We start from the raw sequence: 21,284 nt of genomic DNA, 5'->3' as shown, positions 1-21,284 counted from the left end.
GGACACTAAGGGCTGCCATGTCACAGACAACAGTGGCTGCTTAGCTTCACCAGAAGACAGTGACAGGTGCTGGATGCTGCCTAAGACAAACACACTTCCAGTATAAACACTGAACTCTGTGTCCCAATCAATTGACTGACAGGTCCGTTGCACAAATCCTTACAGTTGGCTACTCCAGCCTCTTTTCAGTCTCTGAAAAGTGCTGATGCCCTAAAGAATTCTTGCTACATGGCCCTCCAGAGCCTGTGGATACGGGGAAAGCAGTGGATGTGATATATCTTGACTTTAGTAAAGCTTTTGATACGGTCTCCCACAATATTCTTGCCATCAAGTTAAAAAGGTATGGATTGGATGAATGGACTACAAGGTGGATAGAAAGCTGGCTAGATTGTCAGGCTCAACGGGTAGTGATCACCAGCTCGATGTCTAGTTGGCAGCCAGTATCAAGCGGAGTGCCCCAGGGGTCGGTTTTGTTCAACATCTTTATTAATGATCTGGATGATGGGATGGATTGCACCCTCAGCGAGTTCACAGATGACAATAAGCTGGGGGAAGAGGTAGATATGCTTGAGGGTAGGGATAGGGTACAGAGTGACCTAGACAAATTGGAAGATTGGGGCCAAAAGAAATCTGATGAGGTCCAACAAGGTCAAGTGGAGAGTCCTGCACTTAGGATGGAAGAATCCCATGCACTGCTACAGGCTGGGGACCGACTGGTTAAGTAGCAGTTCTGCAGAAAAGGATCTAGGGATTACAGTGGATGAGAAGCTGGATATGAGTCAACAGTGTGCCCTTGTTGCCAAGGAGGCTAATGGTGTATTGGGCTGCATTAGTAGGAGCATTACCAGCAGATCGAGGAAGTAATTATTCCCCTCTATTCGACACTGGTGAGGCCACATCTGGAGTATTGTGTCCAGTTTTGGGCCCTGCACTACAGAAAGGATGTGGACAAATTGGAGAGTGTCCAGCGGAGGGCAACAAAAATGATTAGGGGGCTAGGGCACATGACTTACGAGGAGAGGCTGAAGGGAACTGGGCTTGTTTAGTCTGCAGAAGAGAAGAGTGAGGGTGGATTTGATAGCAGCCTTCAACTACCTGAAGCGGGGTTCCAAAGAGGATGGAGCTTGGCTGTTCTGTGGTGGCAGATGACAGAACAAGGAGCAACGGTTTCAAGTTGCAATGGGGGAGGTCTAGGTTGGATAAAGGAAACACTATTTCACTAGGAGGGTGGCAAAGCACTGGAACGGGTTACCGAGGGAGGTGGTGGAATCTCCATCCTTAGAGGTTTTTAAGGCCCGGCTTGACAAAGCCCTGGCTGGGATGATTTAGTTGGTATTGGTCCTGCCTTGAGCAGGGGGTTGGACTAGATGATCTCCTGAGGTCTCTTCCAACCCTAATCTTCTATGATTCTAAAACCTGACTTCCGTTATTTACTAATCTACTTCACTCAAGATGTGTGGAGTGGATTTAAAGTTGGGGTGGACAAGTTAGTGCTCACATACATGAAAGAAGTTGAGACAGTAACCAGTGGCAAATCATATATTTGAATTGAGCAAGTACATCAAAGAAGGGAGTCACAGAAACTGCCCATATCAATTCTCTCTATATTCTATGCGACAGCAACAACTGTTTCCCTATTGCATTTTGCACTGGGGAACTCCACTTAAAGCTTCTCCTCCATCTTGACATGAAGCTGCATCATGAAATTGCCCCCACCTCAATGCACAGTTGCTTCGGGAAGGTATTTCCTTCTGGCAAACAGCCTAGCATCTTTCCTAGGTATGAAGGTACCATTGGAAACCTTGTGTAATAGTTAGTGCATGACTGCAAAAGAGGGTTGCTGGATGGCCGTTGCAAACAATTGCATTTGGATCAGTTTCATCACACAGGTGTATACAGAGATTAAAAGGTTTATTAAAGGTTTAGATATAGCACAAAGATGCCTACCCTACATTCACAGAAACAGACAGGCTTGCTCAAAGCTTCAAGGACACTTAGCAGCTACATACTTTAGAGAATTGCCATAGTGACTCTTCATACTGGGGCTGGCTCCGTAGAAAGCTTTAGGAGACAGATAAACTGCAAGTTGTACTGATGCTAGATACCCCAAGTACTCTGCACTATATTGGTATCAGTTCCTTTGATTTGGTCATAAGAATCAAGGAAGGATTGCTGGAAAGAGGCAGGTGGCCTCAGTAACTATATTACTTTCTCTTGGGACAGATGCAACAAGGTAGGGTAAGGAAGGAGAATTCTAGCAATTATCTCTGCTAACACCTCCTCTTGGCACAGATTTGATGAGGGAGAGACAGCAGTGTGTACACCTCAAATGTCATCTGGAAGCAAAAGTCTCCAAGAGATTCCATCACAGGGGGAGAGGAAGAAACTCTCTAGGTTCTGAAGCCATGTGAGTTCCTGTCAGTCAGTCTCTAGAACAGGGAACTATATCCTGAGGAACAGGTTTTGCTCTTTAGTTTTTATGATTCTATTAACTGTTAGGCTTTCCTGTTGACCCAGTGTTACAGTACCAGTAAAATTATAAATAATGGAAACAGTAAGTTTAAAGCCTATATTAAAATGCTGAAAATAATTAATATTTTGAAAGCAAAAGCTCAAACTAGTGAATTTACTGCTTTAGAAACAAGCAAAGTAAATCAAGATGGCTAGTACCAGACAAAAGCGTGAAAACAAATGTGGATTCTGCTTTGCTATAAACTAAGAAAACAAAATTCTCACCAAGAAAAGTAGTCTTACCCTAAAAGTTTCTCACGAGCATTCTCTTGCAGCTGTGCAATTCTCTCTTGCCCAAAATACCTTGGGCCATTTGGGCCATCACAAACCAGTTTGTTAATGGCCGTTCTTAGGATGTTTATCTGTGAATATTTCAATGATAAATGATAATGAGCAGCCCAAAGAACATTTCCAGTTTAAATTCAGATTAGGGATGTGTGTGTGTGTGTGTGTGCATGCCTATGTCTGTCTGTCTAGAATGGTTTAGTTAACACTGAAAGTTCATTTTTATATCAACATTAGCAAAGACATCTGAGAAAAGCTACGTATATAATTTTATATAAGAATGTCTAATATTTTATGACTAAATGGATTTTATGATTAAATGGCATTATTTTATACCAAAAATATAATTAAAAGGTTTAAATATCACACAGAAAAACAAAAAACCCATCTTGCATAGGAGTTGATAAGCACAGAATTGTATTTGCTTCGTTACTGGCTTAATAATATACAACTGTCTACAAAGATAATAATGTACTGTATTCAATATTTGACTTTGTTCAGTAAAGTTTAATGAAACCACCTCAGGGTTTTTAAACTTAGTTTCTGACACACAAGATCAGTTCAAGGTTATAAACAGGCAATTTCACTAAAAAAATTAGACAACTTTAAAATTCTGCCAAAGGTTGCTAGACTTCAAGTAATACAATTGCAAGAGCTAACAATTTCTGACATCTGCTAGATTTCAGACATGCACTACTACAACGAAAATAATCCATATGCATGTTTTACCTCTACTATGTCATCCACGCCGAACTGCACATCAAATGCCAGTTCCATGTCATGTTCTGGAAGCAGTGGGGTTCCAAGACTCTGATTCCACCCCAAACCACAAAGAACACCAGTAAAACTCCTTCCACTTTTATCAACCCTAAACAAAATGAAAACTTGAACTGGAATTTTGGAAACATGAAATTGAAGAAAACAAAGCAACTTCATCTGGAACACCAAGAATCTAATTTACATCCCACATTAATATGAAGATAGATGCTCAGATTATATCTATACTGCAATTGCTGGTTTTGATTGCTACTCAAGAAGACGTACACAAGTTAGTTTAATCTAGATAACTTGGGTAACAGAGCAGTGAAACTGCTGCAGAATACTGGCTGTACAAGCATGGCTGGAACGCTGGGCTTCATCGCTTCAAACCCTGAGCTAACTAGATTAAAGCTAGCTCAGGTGTGTCTACACAAGCGGCAATCACACCCTCATAGGAACAAACATTTGTATTGCCAAAGAAAACCCAAGTTTCTGGTACAGCCTAGCTTGTGGGATTTGTAAGGATCCCAGAACAATTTTTATGGCTCATGCAACACCCTGTCATGACATTACATCGTGATGCTGGGACAATGTATTGACATGCTGATGCAGTATCACAACAAAATAGTGTTCACATTTTCCCTGCATAACTAGTTTAAAAATGGCAAAGCTGTGACTAGCAGCTGCTCAATACTTAAAGAGTATTGAACATATACAGACCAGAACTTAGTTTAGGGAATCCCAGCATCCCTTGTGTTGAAATAGTGACCTGCACTGACCCCAGTTTGTGGCTTAAGGCTTATAACCCATGCCGTGCAACCTGTGGTTATTAGGTTTTCATTATACATTTCAGCTCAAATCTATATATAGAATCAAATGATTTTTTATTTCCTCCAATTTCTAATTCATTAATTTTTTATCTTTAAAGGCTTCCAACTTTCTCTAGCTTCTTCCAAGATGGGTTTGACCAGGAGAGCAGCAAGACACTGATAGGCTCTGAAAGTGCTATTCAGCACAAACGCTTTGTCAGCCTAGGATCTGATCTTGTGCTATTTAAGAACACAAGAATGTAAGCACAGCTATATTGGATCACACCAATGGTCCATCTAGCCCAGTGTTCTATCTTCTGACAGTGACCACTGCCACATCCTTCAGAAGGGAATGAACAGAACAAGGCAATTTCAAACGGTCCATTCCCATCGTCCATAGAATCATAGAATATCAGGGTTGGAAGGGACCTCAGGAGGTCATCTAGTCCAACCCCCTGCTCAAAGCAGGACCAACACCAACTAAATCATCCCAGCCAGGGATTTGTCAAGCCTGACCTTAAAAACCTCAAAGGAAGGAGATTCCACCACCTCCCTAGGTAACGCATTCCAGTGTTTCACCACCCTCCTAGTGAAAAAGTTTTTCCTAACATCCAACCTAAATCTCCCCCACTGCAACTTAAGGCCATTACTCCTTGTTCTGTCATCTGCTACCACTGAGAACAGTCTAGAGCCATCCTCTTTGGAACCCCCTTTCAGGTAGCTGAAAGTCCAGTCCCAGCTTTGGCCAGCTGGAAACTTAGGGACACTCAGAGCATGGGTTTGCATCCCTGACCACTTTGGCTAATAGGCATTGAGCTCTAAACTCCATGAATTTATCTAATTCTTTTTTTAAAACCCAGTTATATGCTTTGCCTGCCCATTATCCCATGGCAATGAGTTCCACAGGTTGACTGGGCATTGTGTGAAGAAGTATTTCCTCATGTTTGTTTTAAACATGCTGTCTACTAACTTCATCAGATGACTCCTAGTTCTTTTGTTATGTGAAGGGGTAAATAACATTTCCCCATTCACTTTCTTCATACCATTCATGATTTTTCGACCTCTATCATATCCCAACCCCCTCATCATCTTTCTTTCTAAACTGAACAGTCTCAGTCTTTTTAATCTCTCCTCATTTGGAAGCTGTTCCATATTCCTAATCATTTTCGTTGCCCTCCTCTGCACTTTTTCCAATTCTAATAGATCTTTTTTTGAGATGGGACAAGCAGAACGGCACGCCGTGTGGGTATACCATGGATTTATGTAGTGAAATTATATTTTCTGTTTTATTAACGATCCCTTTCCTAATGGTTTCTAATTTTATTTATTTGATTTTATATAATTTTTTTTTAAAAGAGGTTCTATCCATGGCTCTAGGTATCCCTGACTGTAATGGCCCTCACTTGGGGTTTGGCTGGGAAGCATGACCTAGGGGTCAAGGCTGCAACCCATGACTGGCAGGGAGGTTGTTGGTAGCAAAGCCCGGGCCCTCCTACTCCATCAGGCTCTGACGCAGGATCCTTTAGGCTACCAGTGGTCTGGCAACCGAGGCTCCTTAAGGCTGTCATCCCTGGGCCACTTCCTATCTCCACCCTGGTCAGCTTAGTCCAAGGCTTTCCCTTGCTGGGTGAGTCCAAATCAAGAAAATAAAAGGAGATTACCAATGTCGAGGGTCTACATCCCCCTCTGACTGCTTCTGGGGTGGGTCCTCCTTTCCCTCCTGAAGGGCTCCTTTGGGGCAGTTGGGTCTGAGACATCAGCCTTTTCTCTGCTCTGTGCTGCTGAAACTGTGGGCTGCAGGTCTGCTCTATTCCAGGTCTGCCCCCAAATGAGCTGTTTCCCTGTCTTCTAATTCCTCCAACAGAAGGAGCATTTGCTGCAGGTGGGGGGGGGCAGGGCTGGCTGGGCCCAAAATAATCACTTAACCACTTGTTGCTCAGTGTGGGGTTTGTACACCCCATCACACTGACACAGGTGAAACTAATAAATTTAATAGCAACGTAGTCCCTCAACAGCCCCTAAAACACACAAAACTCCCGTTGCCCAGGCAGATCTAAGACTGGTACTGCTCCTTCTCCTCTTAGAGTTGCAGCAACATCTCAGGAACTTATACAAGTTTTCACGAAGGCAAACTCTGGAATCCCAAATTCATATATACATCCAATATTGTCAACTTAGCAATATAATATGCAACTGCCTGTAAGGGATGGAAGAAACAAGAGAAGTGTAGAAAGATGGTAGAGAACACACCATTCTGCTATTCCACTTAAAAAATGCATATATACCTGAGTTCTATAACAGGAGCAAATAACATACTGAGGAGTGCTAGTAGCCCAGGAATAGGAGGAATCAGAGATGTTTCTCTTAACAACATTGTAGTTCCTATTACAAAAAAGAATAAAAATTGATAATTAACAGAAGGCCTTGACAGCACAACCAACCTCTAAGCAGTTGGTAGACAGAATTTCAGGGACAGATAAAATTTAGTTCTATGGCTATTCATATGGACAATGCTAAGTAGTTAAAGAAAAGAAAGGGAGAAAAATAAGGAACACAAGTATATATTTAGAATTACCAGTTGCATTTACTGATACAGAAGCAGCAACCAACATTTTCTGAAATGGATCCTCAGGAGTATTGTTGATAATTACAGAGTTTATACTTTCCCTTTCTATCCAGATACATCTAGGAAAAAATGACAAAATATATTAACTGGCAATAAGAAAGAAAAGTCAGTAGAAATGTGTATCTACAAATCCTTTTAAAGATATGAATCAGCCATAAGTGTGCAAAGTCAATCAAACTCACTCTAGTTAATGAGTCAAGTTTTGAACGAATCCAGGCTCTCAGCCTTGTATTCTAGATATTAAATACAATTTCTGTGCACATTAGAACTGCGTCAATAAACTCTCCCATTCTTCTCAGAACTTTTAACATTATGTATGTTTGTTTTTTTTACTTCTACAGAGTTCCATAGTATTTAAGCATAACAGTGAATTAATAAAAAAATTAAAGATGTGAAAATGTGTATTCCAGTAACTTTTATATCAATACAATGACCTATGGTTTGCCTGCCATTCACAACAAAAGCTTTATCATACCTGAATCTGGAAATTTGGGTCATGCTGTGACACTTCAACTCATAAGGATTGAAGGGGCCATGAAGTGTTGCCTTTGAAACAAGACAATTCAAGTAAGTTTTAGTTTTTAGATGAAAATAAATAAAAAATAATATATTATTTTAATACTTTATTGAGCATATACTAACATCCAATGTTTTCAAACCTGGGTGCCTAAAGTTAAGTTCCTAAATTTATATCTAGGCACCTAAATAAAAATTACTCTTTTCACAGGAGCTGAGCAATCACAGTTTCTCAGTAACTTCAGTAGGAGCTGGAGTTCCATACCACCTCTGAAAATAAGGCCATCTGTATTTAAGTGTCTAGGTTCCCAATCTTGTAGACACTACGCACATGCTTAACTTTTTGCATGAAAGTAGTCCCATTGAGTTCTATGGGGCCACTCATTTGTGTGAACTGAACATGTATGTGGGTGTTGGGAAGACTGAAATATAAATCAGGAGTAACTTCTGACTCCACATTTGAAATTTTTTATTATATATATATATATATATATATATATATATATATACACACACACACACACATAAATAAAAATAAAAGTGAGGATTAACTCAAAATCAGAGTACAGTACATGACACTTTTACATAATGATCAATACTCACTGTTTAGTTATGGCTATGCTTTCTTATGAGATGCAACCAAATTAACAGTTTTGAGTTTGCCTGGGCCATCTACTGCATCACCAACAGCACTTTGTGTGCTGCAGTAACTTTGCATCACCAGATCTATATTCATCTACTTAGTAGGAAACCAAGGGCAGAACCTATTTTCCATATGTATTTACATTCAAGTTATCAGAAATAAATGTGCAGAACCACAGCATTTGCTTTAGGATGCGCGTGTGCCCACGCTCTCTCGACTGGAGAATGCATAGCGGTGTCCATGGGCCTGTGTCTGCATAGAAGAGCACCTCGTGCCTCCAAACAAGGGCATGTAAGGAGGTGCAGACCTGCCGCTCCTCAGTTCCTTCTCACTACAAAGCAGAGCCTCCACAGCTCAGGGGAAGGAGGGCGGGAGGTGGAGCACCCATTGGAACAAGACTTCCTGAAGAACTCAAGTTACTGTAAGGTAAGTAACCTTTCCTTCTTCTTCAAGTATGTGTCCCTGTTGGTGCTGCATGGTAGGAAACTCCCAAGCAGTAACTCAGTGAGGGAGGTGGGTGTGGAGGAGGTAAGTCCAAGATGGTTTGGAGGTCTGAGTCACCAAAGTAGTATCATCTTGGAAGAAAATGTAATGCTTGACAAAGGTATGAATGGAAGATCATATTGCAATCCTACAAATTTCTGTTCTCCTTCAAAAGAGCTCTAGATGTGGACTGAGCTCTAGTGGAATGTGCCAACAGCATGAGGGTGGTGCATCCCAGCTGATCCACAACAGGTTAAGACACAACCAAAAACCCATTTGGACAGTCTTTGAGTGAAAATAAGTTGATCCTTCATCCTTTCTGCAAATGATACAAATAACCTAGGAGTGGCCTGTAAGGTCTTAGTCCTGTCAAGGTAGAAGGCAAGGGCCCTTCTGAAATCTCGTGTATGTACGCTGTCTCCTCCTTGGAGGTATGAAGTTTTGGGTAGAACGTTGGCAGGCAAATCTCTTGACTTATGTGGTATTCCCAAGAAATCTTTAGGAGGAAGCAAGGATAGGGATGCAGTAGAACTGGTGGTATATGGGGGTCAGCCACAACAGTACCAAGCTCTCCCATTCATCTAGCTGAAGTGAAGGCTATGAGGAACGGAGTCTTGAGGGAGATATGGACAAAAGAATAAGTAGCCATGGTTTCAAATGGAGATTTCTTCAGAGCACTGAGAACCAAACCGAGGTCCCATTGGAGGGCCTTGTTCCGTACGGGTGGAAGAAAACAAGATGTATAAGCCCTTGAGGACTCTAGTTATACTAGGGTGGGCGAAGACTGAGAAGACTTTGATGGCTGTTATAACGGCCAGATGTACTCTGACTGAGCTCATTGACTGACCTTTTGTCTAAATCCAACAGATAGTCCACGATTTTGGAGAGTGAAACCTCTGAGGCTTGGGGAGAATGAAGAGAACATCAAGAGTGGACAAGTTTCCACTTCTGAAGGTAAGTTTTGTGAGTACAAGGTTTCCTGCTAGATAGGAGAACTGACTGGACCTAACACAAACAGGTTAATTTCATGCTCAATAACCAGCTAAGAACCATGCTCAAAGATGAGAGGTAGGGAGGGGTCAGGGTTCCCAAGTTCCGTGACAGGAGATCCTTCCTAAGAGGAAGTTGAAGAAGTGTTGCCATGGAGAGGTGGAGCTAGTTCTATTACCACACTTATCTTGGTCAGGATGGCACTATGAGGATAACCCTTGCTCTTTCCTGATGCAGTGTAAATGAAGTCTTGAGAATCACAGGTAGAAGTGGGTAAGCAATACAGAATATTTGGCTTTGGTGTTCTGAGGGCACCACCCAATAGCGTTGAAGCCATATCCTCCCTTGCAGCAGAAAAAGACAACATTTCACATTGTTTGGGGTGGCAATGAGATCTGCTTCTGGGGCTCCCCAAGCCTGACAGATGTCATGGGAGACAGTTGAACTTCCATTCATGGACCTGAAGGAAGCATTCGCTCAGGAAGTCTGCAATAGCCTTCTGTTGGTCTGGAAGACAGATAGCAGGGATTTCTATTTGACAGAAAATGCACCAGTTCCACAGCATTAATAACTCTGTGGATTAGGTACTCCTGGGGGAATTCTGTGCCAAAAAATTTAAAATTTTGCACACTAACTTAAAATTCTGCAAAATCCTGCATATTTTATTTGTCAAAATAACACAATATAATCACTCCACTTTCAATTATTTTGGTAACTTATTGCAAAATACCTGCCAACAACTAGGTCAACAATACACACAACAACTAAAGAGATTCCCCCAGGAGTAGAGTTAAAGAAAAGACAGTTAGCTTTTCTGTAACTGGTGTTCTTCAAGATGTGTTGCTCATGTCTATTCCACAATAGGTGTGTGTGCTTGCCACATGCACCGGTGCCGGAAGTTTTTCCCCTACCAGTACCCGTGGCAGGAGCGCCCCCCCCATGACCCCGCCTGGCGCGGTATAAGGAGTGCTGCGCTCCCCTCACCCTCAGTTCCTTCTTGCCAGACAACTCCAACAGAGGGGAAGAAGGGTGGGATGTGGAATAGACATGAGCAACCCATCTCGAAGAACACCAGTTACAGAAAAGGTAACTGTCTCTTCTTCTTCTTCGAGTGATTGCTCATGTGTATTCCACAATAGGTGATTCCAAGTTTTATCTGTTGGAGGTGGGTAGGAGTTCACAAGTTCTCGGGACGGAATACCGCCCCGCCGAACCCAGCATCATACCTGGCCTGGGAGACGATCGCATAGCAGAAGGTGAACGTGTGAACTGAAGACCATGTGGTGGCCCTACAAATGTCCTGGATGGGGACGTGGGCCACAAAAGCAGCCGATGAGGCCCGCACCCGAGTCGAGCGTGCCCTCACAATGGGCGGCAGGGGAATCATTGCCAGCTCATAACGGGAACGGATGCACGAAGTGATCCGCTTAGAAAGCTGCTGAGTGGAAATCACCTGACCCTTCGCGCACTCAGCCAAGGCAATGAACAATTGCAAAGACTTTCTGAATGGCTTGGTCCGCTCAAGGTAGAAAGCCAGAGCACACCTCATGTCAAACATGTGGAGACGGCGTTCCTCACTAGTCGCATGAGGCTTGGGGCAGAGGACTGGCAGAAAAACGTCCCGACCCATGTGGTAGGCGGAGACCACCTTCGGGAGGAATGCGGGGTGTGGGTGGAGCTGGACCTTGTCCTTATGAAAAAACGTATATGGCAGTTCGGAGGTTAGGGCCCTGAGCTCCGACCCTCCTGGCCAACGTGATAGCTACCAGGAAGGCCACCTTCCATGAGAGGTGAGACCAGGAACACGTGGCCAGTTGTTCAAATGGGGCTTCCATAAGACGAGCCAGCACCAGGTTTAGGTCCCACTGTGGAACCAGGGGCTTGGCATATGGGTAGAGATGATCCAAACCCTTTAGAAACCGGCCAGTCATAGCATGGGAAAACACCGTGTGCCCTTGCATCGGGGAATGAAAGGCCGATATGGCCACCAAGTGTACCCTGACTGATGAGGGCGCCAGTCCCTGGGCCCTCAGGTGGAGGAGGTAATCAAGGATAAGCTGGATCGGGGCGGCCGTTGGGGAAACACCCTGGCCTGCCGCCCACCTCGAAAACCGAGACCACTTCGCCACATAGGAGCGGTGAGTGGAAGGCCGTCTACTTTCGAGGCGGATGCGCTGAACCTGTTCCGAGCATGTCCTGTCCTTGCCACCTAGCCACTGGGCAGCCATGCCGTGAGGTGAAGCATTGCTAGATTGGGATGGAGGAGGCAGCCCTGGTCCTGAGAGAGCAGGTCCGGGTGGAGCGGCAACTGCCATGGCGGAGCTACCGCCAACCCCGAGAGGGTCCCGTACCAGTGGTGCCTGGGCCACGCCGGGGCAACGAGGACGACCCTGGCTTTGTCCATCTTTATTTTCTCCAGGACCCTGCTGATCAGAGGGAACGGGGGGAAGGCGTAAAGGAGCTGGCCTGACCAGGACAGGGTAAAGGCATCGGACACAGTGGCTCTCCCTCAGCCCCCCCAGAGCAGAACTGGGGGCATCGTCGGTTCTGCCAGGTCGCAAATAGCTCCAGCTGGGGAGTACCCCCCTTCAGAAGAGCAGGTGAGCCACTTCCGGTGGTAGAGACCACTCGTGCTGAGAGGAAAAATTCCTGCTCAAGCGATCCACCCTCACATTCCAGGCACCCGGCAGGTGAAAGGCTTTTAGGTAGATGTCGTGGGCTATACAGAAGTCCCACAGACTGAGGGCTTCGTGGCAGAGGGCAGAGGATCAGGCCCCACCTTGCCTGTTGATATAGAACATCGAGGCCGTGTTGTCCGCGAGGACCCTGATTATCTTGCCCTCCAGGTGCGAGCGAAGGCCATACATGCCAGTCGCCCTGCCCTGAGTTCCTTGACGTTTATATGAAAGGGTAGGTCTTGTAGAGACCACAGGCCTTGGGTCTGAAAGTTCCCCACATGGGCCCAACCCAGGTCCGACACGTTGGACACCAGCTCCAATGTCGGGGCCCTGTCCCTGAATGGGACCCCTTGGAGCATGTTGTTTGGGGCGGACCACCACCGCAGGGAGGTGATCACCGAGTTCGGCACGGTAAGGACTTTGTCCATTCCATCTATGGCCTGGGAGAACTGCAAGGACAGCCAGAGCTGGAGGGGCCTCATTCTGAGTCTGGCGTGACGGACACATATGTGCATGCAGACATGTGACCCAGCAGTTGCAGGCAAGCCCTGGCTGTCGTCACCGGGAACCTTGTGACCGAGCCGATGAGCACTTTCAGGGTCTCGAACCTGTCTGGTGGGAGAGAGGCCCTGGCCAATGTTGCGTCTAGTAGCGCCCCGATAAACTCTATGCATTGGACCGGGACTAACGTGGACTTGGCGTGGTTTATCAACAGGCCCAGGGCAGTACATGTGGAGAGGAGAAGCACCACATAATCTGTCACCTGCGACCGGGAGGTGCCTTTGACTAGCCAGTCGTCCAGATATGGGGATATTTGGACCCCCTGGTGTCTGAGGTAGGCCACTACCACCACCATACACTTTGTAAAGACCCCGGGGGCAGTGGACAGACCAAACGGTAGAACCATGAATTGGTAGCGACTGCCCCACCACGAAACGGAGGAAGCGTCTGTGCCCCTCGAATATGTGGATGTGGAAGTACGCGTCCTATAGATCAAGGGCAGCGTACCAGTCCCCGGGATCCAGGGAGGGTATAATGGAGGCCAGGGAAACCATGCGGAACTTGAGTTTCACCATGTAGTGGTTCAGGCCTCCCAGGTCCATGAGGGGCCTGAGCCCCTCTTTGGCCTTCAGGATAAGGAAATACCAGGAGTAATACCCCTTGCCCAGGAACTCCTTGGGCACCGCCTCTACAGCTCCTAGGTCCAGGAGCCGCCCCACCTCCTGCTCGAGTAGAGCCTCGTGAGAGGGGTTCCCAGGAGGGACGGGGGGAAGGGCGGCTGGGCAGGGAGGAGGTAAACTGAAGGGTATAACCTCGGGAGATGGTGTTGAGGACCCATCGGTCCAAGGTGAGCCATGACCATTCAGGAGGAAAGCACACAACAGATTGGAGAAAGGGAGCTTTATTGGCGGTAGGTCCCTACTGAGAACTGGTGGGGTACCCCGGAGCATCCCGTCAAAAACGCTTTTTGCCGGCCTGCTTGACCTTACAAGACCCAGGCTTGGGGGCAGGCCGGGATTGCCGATGCGGGCGCTTTCTATAGTCTCACTGCTTTCTGTGGGCGACCTCATACTTCGGGAGGGCAGCCACCTGCTGCGGCTTGAACTTGGGTTTTGTCAGAGAAGGGACATAGAGGCCCAAGATCTGGAAGGTCGCGCGGGAGTCTTTTATGCCATGCAGCCTTGTGTCTGTTTCCTCAGCAAACAGAGCCTTCCCATCGAAAGGGAGATCCTGCATGGATGACTGTGCTTCGCTGGAGAGTCCAGAGAGCGGAAGCCGTGACGCCCGTCTCATGGACACCACTGAGGCCCTGGACCACGTGGCCGGGGCCGCTGCATCCGAAGCGGCCTGCAGGGATGCCCTTGAGGCCGCTGCCCCTTCCTCCACAAGCACCTTAAACTCCTTCTTATTGTGCTCCCGCAGGGAGTCCTCAAAACTTGGGGAGGGATTCCCAGAGGTTAAACTCGTAGTGACCCAGAAGACCCTGATGGCTTGCTACTTGTAGCTGAAAGCTTGACGACAAATAAACTTTTCTCCCGAAAGTATCCAGCCTCCGAGAGTCTTTGTTCTTGGGTGTCGGGGCTGGTTGCCCCGCCGCTCCCTGTGCTTGACCGACTCGACCACCAAGGAGTTGGGCGCCGGGTGGGTATGCAGATATTTGTGTCCCTTCGTGAGTACAAAGTACTTGCGCTCTGCCTTTTTAGAGGTGGGAGCCAACGAGGCTGGTGTTTGCCACAGGGCATTTGAAATTCTTGCCACCCCTTCATGGAGCGACAAAGCCATCCTGCCCGTTGCTGAAGGGGACAGCACATTGAACAGGAACCATCTGAGGGCTCTTCCATCTGGAGGCGGAGGCTCGCTGCCACCCTTTTTAGGAGGTCTTGGTGGGCCTGGTAGTCCTCCTGTGGGACAGAGGTGAGGAAGGACAGGACCACACCACATACCCTTGCTGGACAGTAGAGGAGATGTTTCTGTAGGAGGGGGTGGTCCCCTTTCCTGAGGTCTTGATCTCCTCCTCTGAAAGTCTCAAAATCGGGGAAAGGCCTACTGCGGGTTGTACTGGAACAGCCTAGGCTGTTGTGATATTTGCAACCAACTAAACTGTCTCTTGGTTGTAGGAACGTAAACTCCTGGTGACTGTAAGGTAGCTCTCGAGTCCTTCAGAGTGGAGAGGGAAGACTCATATAGAGCTGAAAAGCCTGGGCCCTTCAAAGAGAAGGTCTTCAACAATAATCTGCACTTTTCTTGGGAGACTGGAAGACTGGAGCCAAGATGCTCTCCACATAACCATGATCATGGTTAGGCATGTAGAAGCTGTATCTGGAGCATCTAGAGCAGCTTGGAGGGAGGTTCTGGCTCTCAACTGACTCTCTGAAATGAGGGCCTGAAATTGTTCTCTTGTCCTATGGCAGATGTTCAATAAAATGAGTGAACTTGGAATATATACTGAAATAATATTTTGCCAACATATTTGTCGCACAAGGTTGGAGAGCTGCTAAGGAGTAGCTTTTCTTACCCAGGTGGTCTAAACATTTGGACTCTTTATTAGGAGAGAGTCTGGACTGGGCCTGTCTATTCCTTTTGTTAGCCATGTCCACCCCTAGGGAGTTGGGTGAGGTGAGAAAAGAAATTCTCCATTCCCTTGGCTGGCATATAGTACTTTTTAATTTCCCACTGTCAGGTGAGCTGGTTAATGGCAGATGTTTGCCAGACTCTGTGAGCCGGTGATAACTGAGTCACATTTATTGGGAGGAGATATTTCATCAACAGATGAGATTTTAAAATGTCCACCAAGGAGTGTTGAGACTCATGGACCACCTCTAATGGGATCCGGAGGAATTCCATCATGCATTTCACAGGGTCTTGCAAGGCCTGAAAGTGGACAGTGTAAGAAGCTGGTGGGTGCTTTACCGTCTCATCTGGGAATGAAGAGGACTTGGCTGATAGAAGAAACTTGCCCTCATCTGGGGATCCTGCTTCTCCTCTGTGTTCCCCAGTGCCGAGAGGGCATAAGGCACTGAAAGGCAATCCTGTGGCACTGTAGGTTGTTCACTTGGTGCCTTGGCACTGTAGGTTGTTCACTTGGTGCCTGTGAATGATGCCATACTGGCAGGTATTGGGCGCTCTTTCTGCTTGAAACCCTATAAAATTGTTCACTGAGGGGAATCCAGGGGGGATAAAAGAAGGGTCCCCAGAGACAGTCCTATCCCCTAGCTTTAGGATGTCTGGTGGGGTCTGAAAAAGCTTCAGAATACTGTCTCACAGGGTGTGGTGGTAACATGCTGAAAAAGAACCCTATATTGAGACCTCAGAGAGTCTGAAGAAAAATCATCCCCTGGGCTGTAGGGGGGGAACCTCAGACAAAAGTGCCAGTACTGAAGGCTGGAAGTCTTATCAAGTTCAATCCATCTGAGCGATATTGGGAAAGTGACCTTGGTATAGGACTGTAGCAGGGGAGACTCTGCTACCTCCAATATAAACAGGTTCTCCAGGGAAAGTAATCTGGAGGGAGCTGGAAAGCTCTGGTGTCCAGAAGACTGAACTGATGCCAGGACCTAGTACTGCCGAAACAGTGGCTGCAGTACTGGTGAGGCTTGAAGAGGAGCTTCTCTACCTCAGAGCCCTGGTGTAAGGGAGATGATGGTGCCACGACAGGAGGCCTCTGCATATCTCAGTGCCTTGATGTTTTGGTTTGGTAATGAGGTAAACTGTTCCCTGTGTTGTCTTAGACTTGTCCACACACTTGCTTCTTGTGCAGCACCAGTGGCTTGGTACTGTGCTCAGACGATACCTGAGCTGTAGCCTTTGAGGGATGTGAGGTCTTTATGGCATTTATGGGGTGACCTACCCCTCCCTCTCAGGCTCTCTGGAAGGAGAAAGAAGGTTCTTCTTCTTAGAAGTCCTAGTCTCTGAAGGTACTGCTGCCAACAGAGCAGCCTGGGATGTTTAGGCTAACACACAGCAGGGAAGCAGATCCTACTGGGACTAGTGAACACTTCATTAGGAGCTTCAATCTTGCCTCTCTTTCTGAGACCTGCCTTTGAATCCCATACAGACTTTACACTTAGACAGAACAGGGTGTCTCCAAGGCAGGAGAGACAGTTCGAATGCCTGCCACTATGGGGAAAAGACCTGTGGCAGGTCTGGCAGGACTGAAATCCCAGAGTTTTCAGCATAATCCAGAGTGGTAGCGGATTGAAGGAGAGACAGGGAGAGGGTAGTCCCCCTTCTAAACACAAGCGTATAAAACTAAAACTAAGAAAATGGGGGCGGGGAATAAAGAATAAACGGTATACAAGAAAAGTGAGAAGCTGAGAATCAACAGAGACAGAATCGCTAGTCTTTAGCCACAGGTGGTTGAAAAGGAACTGAGTGGAATGGGTCCACTCCTCCTTATATGCCTTTGTTTGGGGACAGGAGGTGCTGCTCTGTGCACGTGCAGGCCTGCGAACACTGCTTCGCATTCTCCAGTTGAAAGTGCATGGACGCACGTCCATCCAGTGGCAGAGCACCCATAAGGGCATATACTCAAAGAAGAATTAATTGTTAATTTTGGATTCACCTGAATGATTAACTCTGGAGTCTCCTTGGTTAACACAGAAGATGCACAGAATTTTAAAAGTAAATTTTAAAGCATCTGTAGTGCCTGCCTCCCACAGTCTTACTATTCTGCACACAAACCTGGCGTAAATTTTGAATTCCTTTGTCATGTATTTTTAAGAATTAAAAACTGATATAAACAGGGAGAAATGAGGGAAGTACCCATTTCCATTAAAAATAAAATGTTGAGGATAAAATTGCTTTTCACATGCTGTACCACAAGCTGAAGTCACTCAATACTACAGAGGTCTTAAGATCCTAAAAACTGTTAATTCAGACAATATTTAATCCTGGTCTCTTACTGGTTCACAAATCTATCTCCAAGAACCCTACAAATTTATGTTATCTTTATTCATAGCTGAATCTGAAGTTAATATTGTTTCAAGGCAGAAAATCAAATCTTGTTGGAAAAATCGCTTTCAATCTCGGGCATAGACAGATCATGTTTTTATAGTTTCATACAGAAATGAAACCATTTCTGAAGTTACCTTACAATTTGGTGCACCAAATTTATTGGCAGAAAAGTGATTTAACAACATTTCAATGAGGCGTTTTTCTTCCTTTTTTGTTTTTTTTGGAGTTACAGATGCATTCTCCTCATTTTCTACTTGTTTTGAATATAATTCTTTGAGTTCATTGCTTTGCTAAATGAAAAATAGAAAAGAGTTAGAACAAATTGAGAAATGTTCAAACTTTTAAAAACTAAAACAAAACAGTTCATGCAAAAAAAACGTATACGAATTTGTGTGAACAAACAAGTTTGAATTCAAAAACAGTGATTTGCCTTAACACCTTCCACTGAATCATAAAGCACTTAGCAGTACTTAATACAAGACAGTCACCTAATTAAAGCATTACACCCTTCACTGGGAAGCATCGGTTTGGAAGAGTCTCAAAAATAGTTAGTTCAGGTCCCTGTCTCCCCACACTAAGATTACTTTAGTACATGTAAACTATCTCAAAGACCAATTATATTAACCAGAGGCTTACATACACATGCATGTTTTATTATACTCTCATTTAAGTACTAACCAGAGTCAACCCTGCTTAACTTACATAGCTGTCAAAATCTCAGCCCAATGTATCAGGTCATAAGAGGAGATTAAATAAATTAGCATAAGAAACTAAAGAGGCATGGCAAAACATTGCTTTTTATTTAATGCATACTTTTGATTCATAGGATTCTTCTGCTAGCTCAGCATAGCCCTCTTCAATGAGCACGTCTCGAATGTTCACTTCTTTAATTCCGGAGTACCGGTAAACATCCACACGCAGAACACTGTGCACAACTGAATACACCTTCACTATAAGAGCACAGTCATTTACTAATGAAGCAAATCTTTGGCTGGCACCATAACTCCACTGTTCTCCACATACAAGAGATTTCGCAGAGGGGCGCATCTTGCACATCTTGAACTCTAAAGCCTAAAACAACATATTAAAGAATGCATGATGAGCTCCAGAAGTGACAGACACATTTTGATTTTTTTACCAAAACAATTTGGGTCAGTAACAATCAAAATGATAAACCATCACATGCGTGACACTTCCCCCATTAACAATATTAAATTCATTATTTTACAGAGAGTGCTTAAGGGTGCCATAAAACTACTGCTACAAATCCCATTATACTGTCACTGTGCATACATCTACACCAACGGCTCCAAAATCAGGGGGCCATGGCCCCCCACTTTTTAGCCTGGAGTAGTCTGGGGGAACAGGGCCAGCATTGCCCCCCCAAACTGCAAGCCTCGGGCAGGTGTGGAGTGGTGCTGGCAGGGGCTGCGCTTCATGGTGCGGGAGCTAATCACCGTTAATAATCAAATACGAACATTGTTCACACAATAACCCTTGAGGACTACACATGATTCCAACCACAAGCTAGGCACCACTGTTTACAGTTACATGAAACAAGATTACTTATTAAACAGGTCTTCTCTTGGTGGAAAACAGTTAGGCTTCCAAACATACCTTATGTATGACTAGTGATAAAGGCTTTCACATACATCAGATTAGCAAAATATGGTAGCCAGTCATGGATCTTTATTATTTGGGAAAGATTTGTTGAGGTTTAAAAAAATCTTAAGCTTGTTGGCCTAAAATATTAATACATTCATTAAAAAGAAGCAAACACTATTTATCATTACCTGAAAAGGAAGCTCTCGAAGATAGTTTGGAATTTCCTTTAGGTGATTTAAAAACACTCTTGATCTACTGCCGTAATCGACAAAGAAAACCTTGATGACAAAGAAAGGAATGAAAATATAAAATCAGTGGAGATTTCAAAGCACCAAAGAAAGTGCTAGTTTAGCAGATGTAAGGCAGCAAGCACACAATGGACCTACTACAGTATATAAAATTTCTTTAATAGTTACACATCAGCTACACAGACACAATCAGTTCAGTAGCACAATACACTACATAACCAATTAAAAGACAAATACTTATAGAAACTACAGAATCTTGAATAATGGGTTCCTGGAGGCAGAATGTGTCAAAAACAAACAGGTCAGTTTTGTCTCGTCTATTATTCCATCTTCTCCTAGGTTACACATCCAATCAACCAAAAAACTGCTAATTAGAGACAGCATTAGGCAAACTTTTCTCCAAGGCAACAGTTCTTGGCCCATACCAATTATGGACTAGGGGCTGGTGGCTTAGACTGAAATTTGCATAATCTTACCTCAAATCAGCAGAGGAGGAAGTCAACTACTTGTGGTCTCTGGATTGGCAGATAGCTACTGCACAGATTGGCATGTCGGGGTGGGTGACAGCCACGGATTACACTCACCCCCTGCCATCCAAAGCAAAATAAATGTCAGTGGAACAGACAAGCCTGTCTGAACTATCTGATCAGCTGCTTTGCCTGTCCACTTGCTGACAGGGATGGCAAAAAGATTCCAAGGATTTGGAGATTTACTTGACTTCTGTAAGGCATGTATGTACAGAATCAGATCAGATTTCATCAACTGATTATGCAATCAGAAGTGGTGCTCACATGAAGCTATTAAAATCATACTCATACACACCTTAAGACTGTCACAGGTGGTCCTTGCCAAGAATGGAACAGCAAAGTCAAGAAAGGATTGCTAGCTTTCAATGAAATTGTGTCTGCATTTGAGGGGCACTACATCTATGATGAGAGCTGATGGCTTTAGAACAAAGCCCAGGCAGCCTATGCCTTTGGCTACACCTACATCAGGGGTAGTCAGTTGGTGGACTGTGAGCCAAATCCAGATCGCCAGATGCTTCTGAATGGACCCCAGAATCTTAAACATCATCATTACTGAGTTTTTTAAAATTATTTCTCTGGAGTCTGGACGTCGACTATGCCTTGACCAAGAAATCTGGACGAACCCAACCTACCTGCAGGCCTGATTCAGACCTCAAACAAGCTTTACCACAAGTAGAAGTGGTTAGCTGTAGCTGGGCACCTAGCTTCAAGGAAGCCAGTGGTGAGGGGTCACTGCCACAGTGCAATCAAGGCTCTTGGAAGGGGAACCTTTGTGCACCACAGAGAGGTAGCATGCAACTGTTCTGAGGGCTTGTCTTCATTACCGGGGTAAGTCGATCTAAGTTACGCTACTCCAGCTACGTGAATAATGTAGCTGGACTTGATGTAGCTTAGGTCGACTTACCATGGTGTCTTCACTGCGCTGCATCAACAGGAGACGCTCTCTGGTCAACTTACCTCACTCTTCTCAGGGAGCTGGAGTACTGGAGAGCACTCTGTTATCGATTTAGCGAGTCTTCACTAGACCCGCTAAATCGACACTCATTGCATCAGTTGCAGCAGCATCAATCTCCCCAGTAGTGAAGACAAGCCCTCCGAAGCCAATTGACAAGGACTATACACTGGCCATCCTTTTACATACAGTTGAGAA

General features: G+C 45.1%; 1 protein-coding gene across 3 annotated transcripts in view; it reads right to left on the bottom strand.

The window, feature by feature from the left end:
* Nucleotides 1-21,284, bottom strand: part of TDRD9 (tudor domain containing 9) — a 164,265-nt gene that overhangs the window by 6,743 nt on the left and 136,238 nt on the right. For 2 of the 3 annotated variants that reach the window (XM_075129909.1, XM_048855410.2), the window contains exons 27-34: nt 19,548-19,637; nt 18,568-18,825; nt 17,889-18,044; nt 7,466-7,536; nt 6,940-7,049; nt 6,650-6,746; nt 3,526-3,664; nt 2,755-2,873 (exon numbers count right to left, since the gene is read on the bottom strand). In XM_075129909.1, coding sequence (XP_074986010.1) covers nt 2,755-2,873; nt 3,526-3,664; nt 6,650-6,746; nt 6,940-7,049; nt 7,466-7,536; nt 17,889-18,044; nt 18,568-18,825; nt 19,548-19,637 — 1,040 coding nt within the window. The remainder of the gene's footprint in view (nt 1-2,754; nt 2,874-3,525; nt 3,665-6,649; nt 6,747-6,939; nt 7,050-7,465; nt 7,537-17,888; nt 18,045-18,567; nt 18,826-19,547; nt 19,638-21,284) is intronic. The other variant, XM_075129910.1, reaches the window with a different exon arrangement.

The sequence above is a fragment of the Caretta caretta genome, chromosome 6, assembly GCF_965140235.1.
Source record: "Caretta caretta isolate rCarCar2 chromosome 6, rCarCar1.hap1, whole genome shotgun sequence".
NCBI classification, from domain to species: Eukaryota; Metazoa; Chordata; order Testudines; family Cheloniidae; genus Caretta; species Caretta caretta.
The sequence above is the reverse complement of the archived record's forward strand: the minus strand, read 5'-3'. Positions and strand labels throughout refer to the sequence as shown.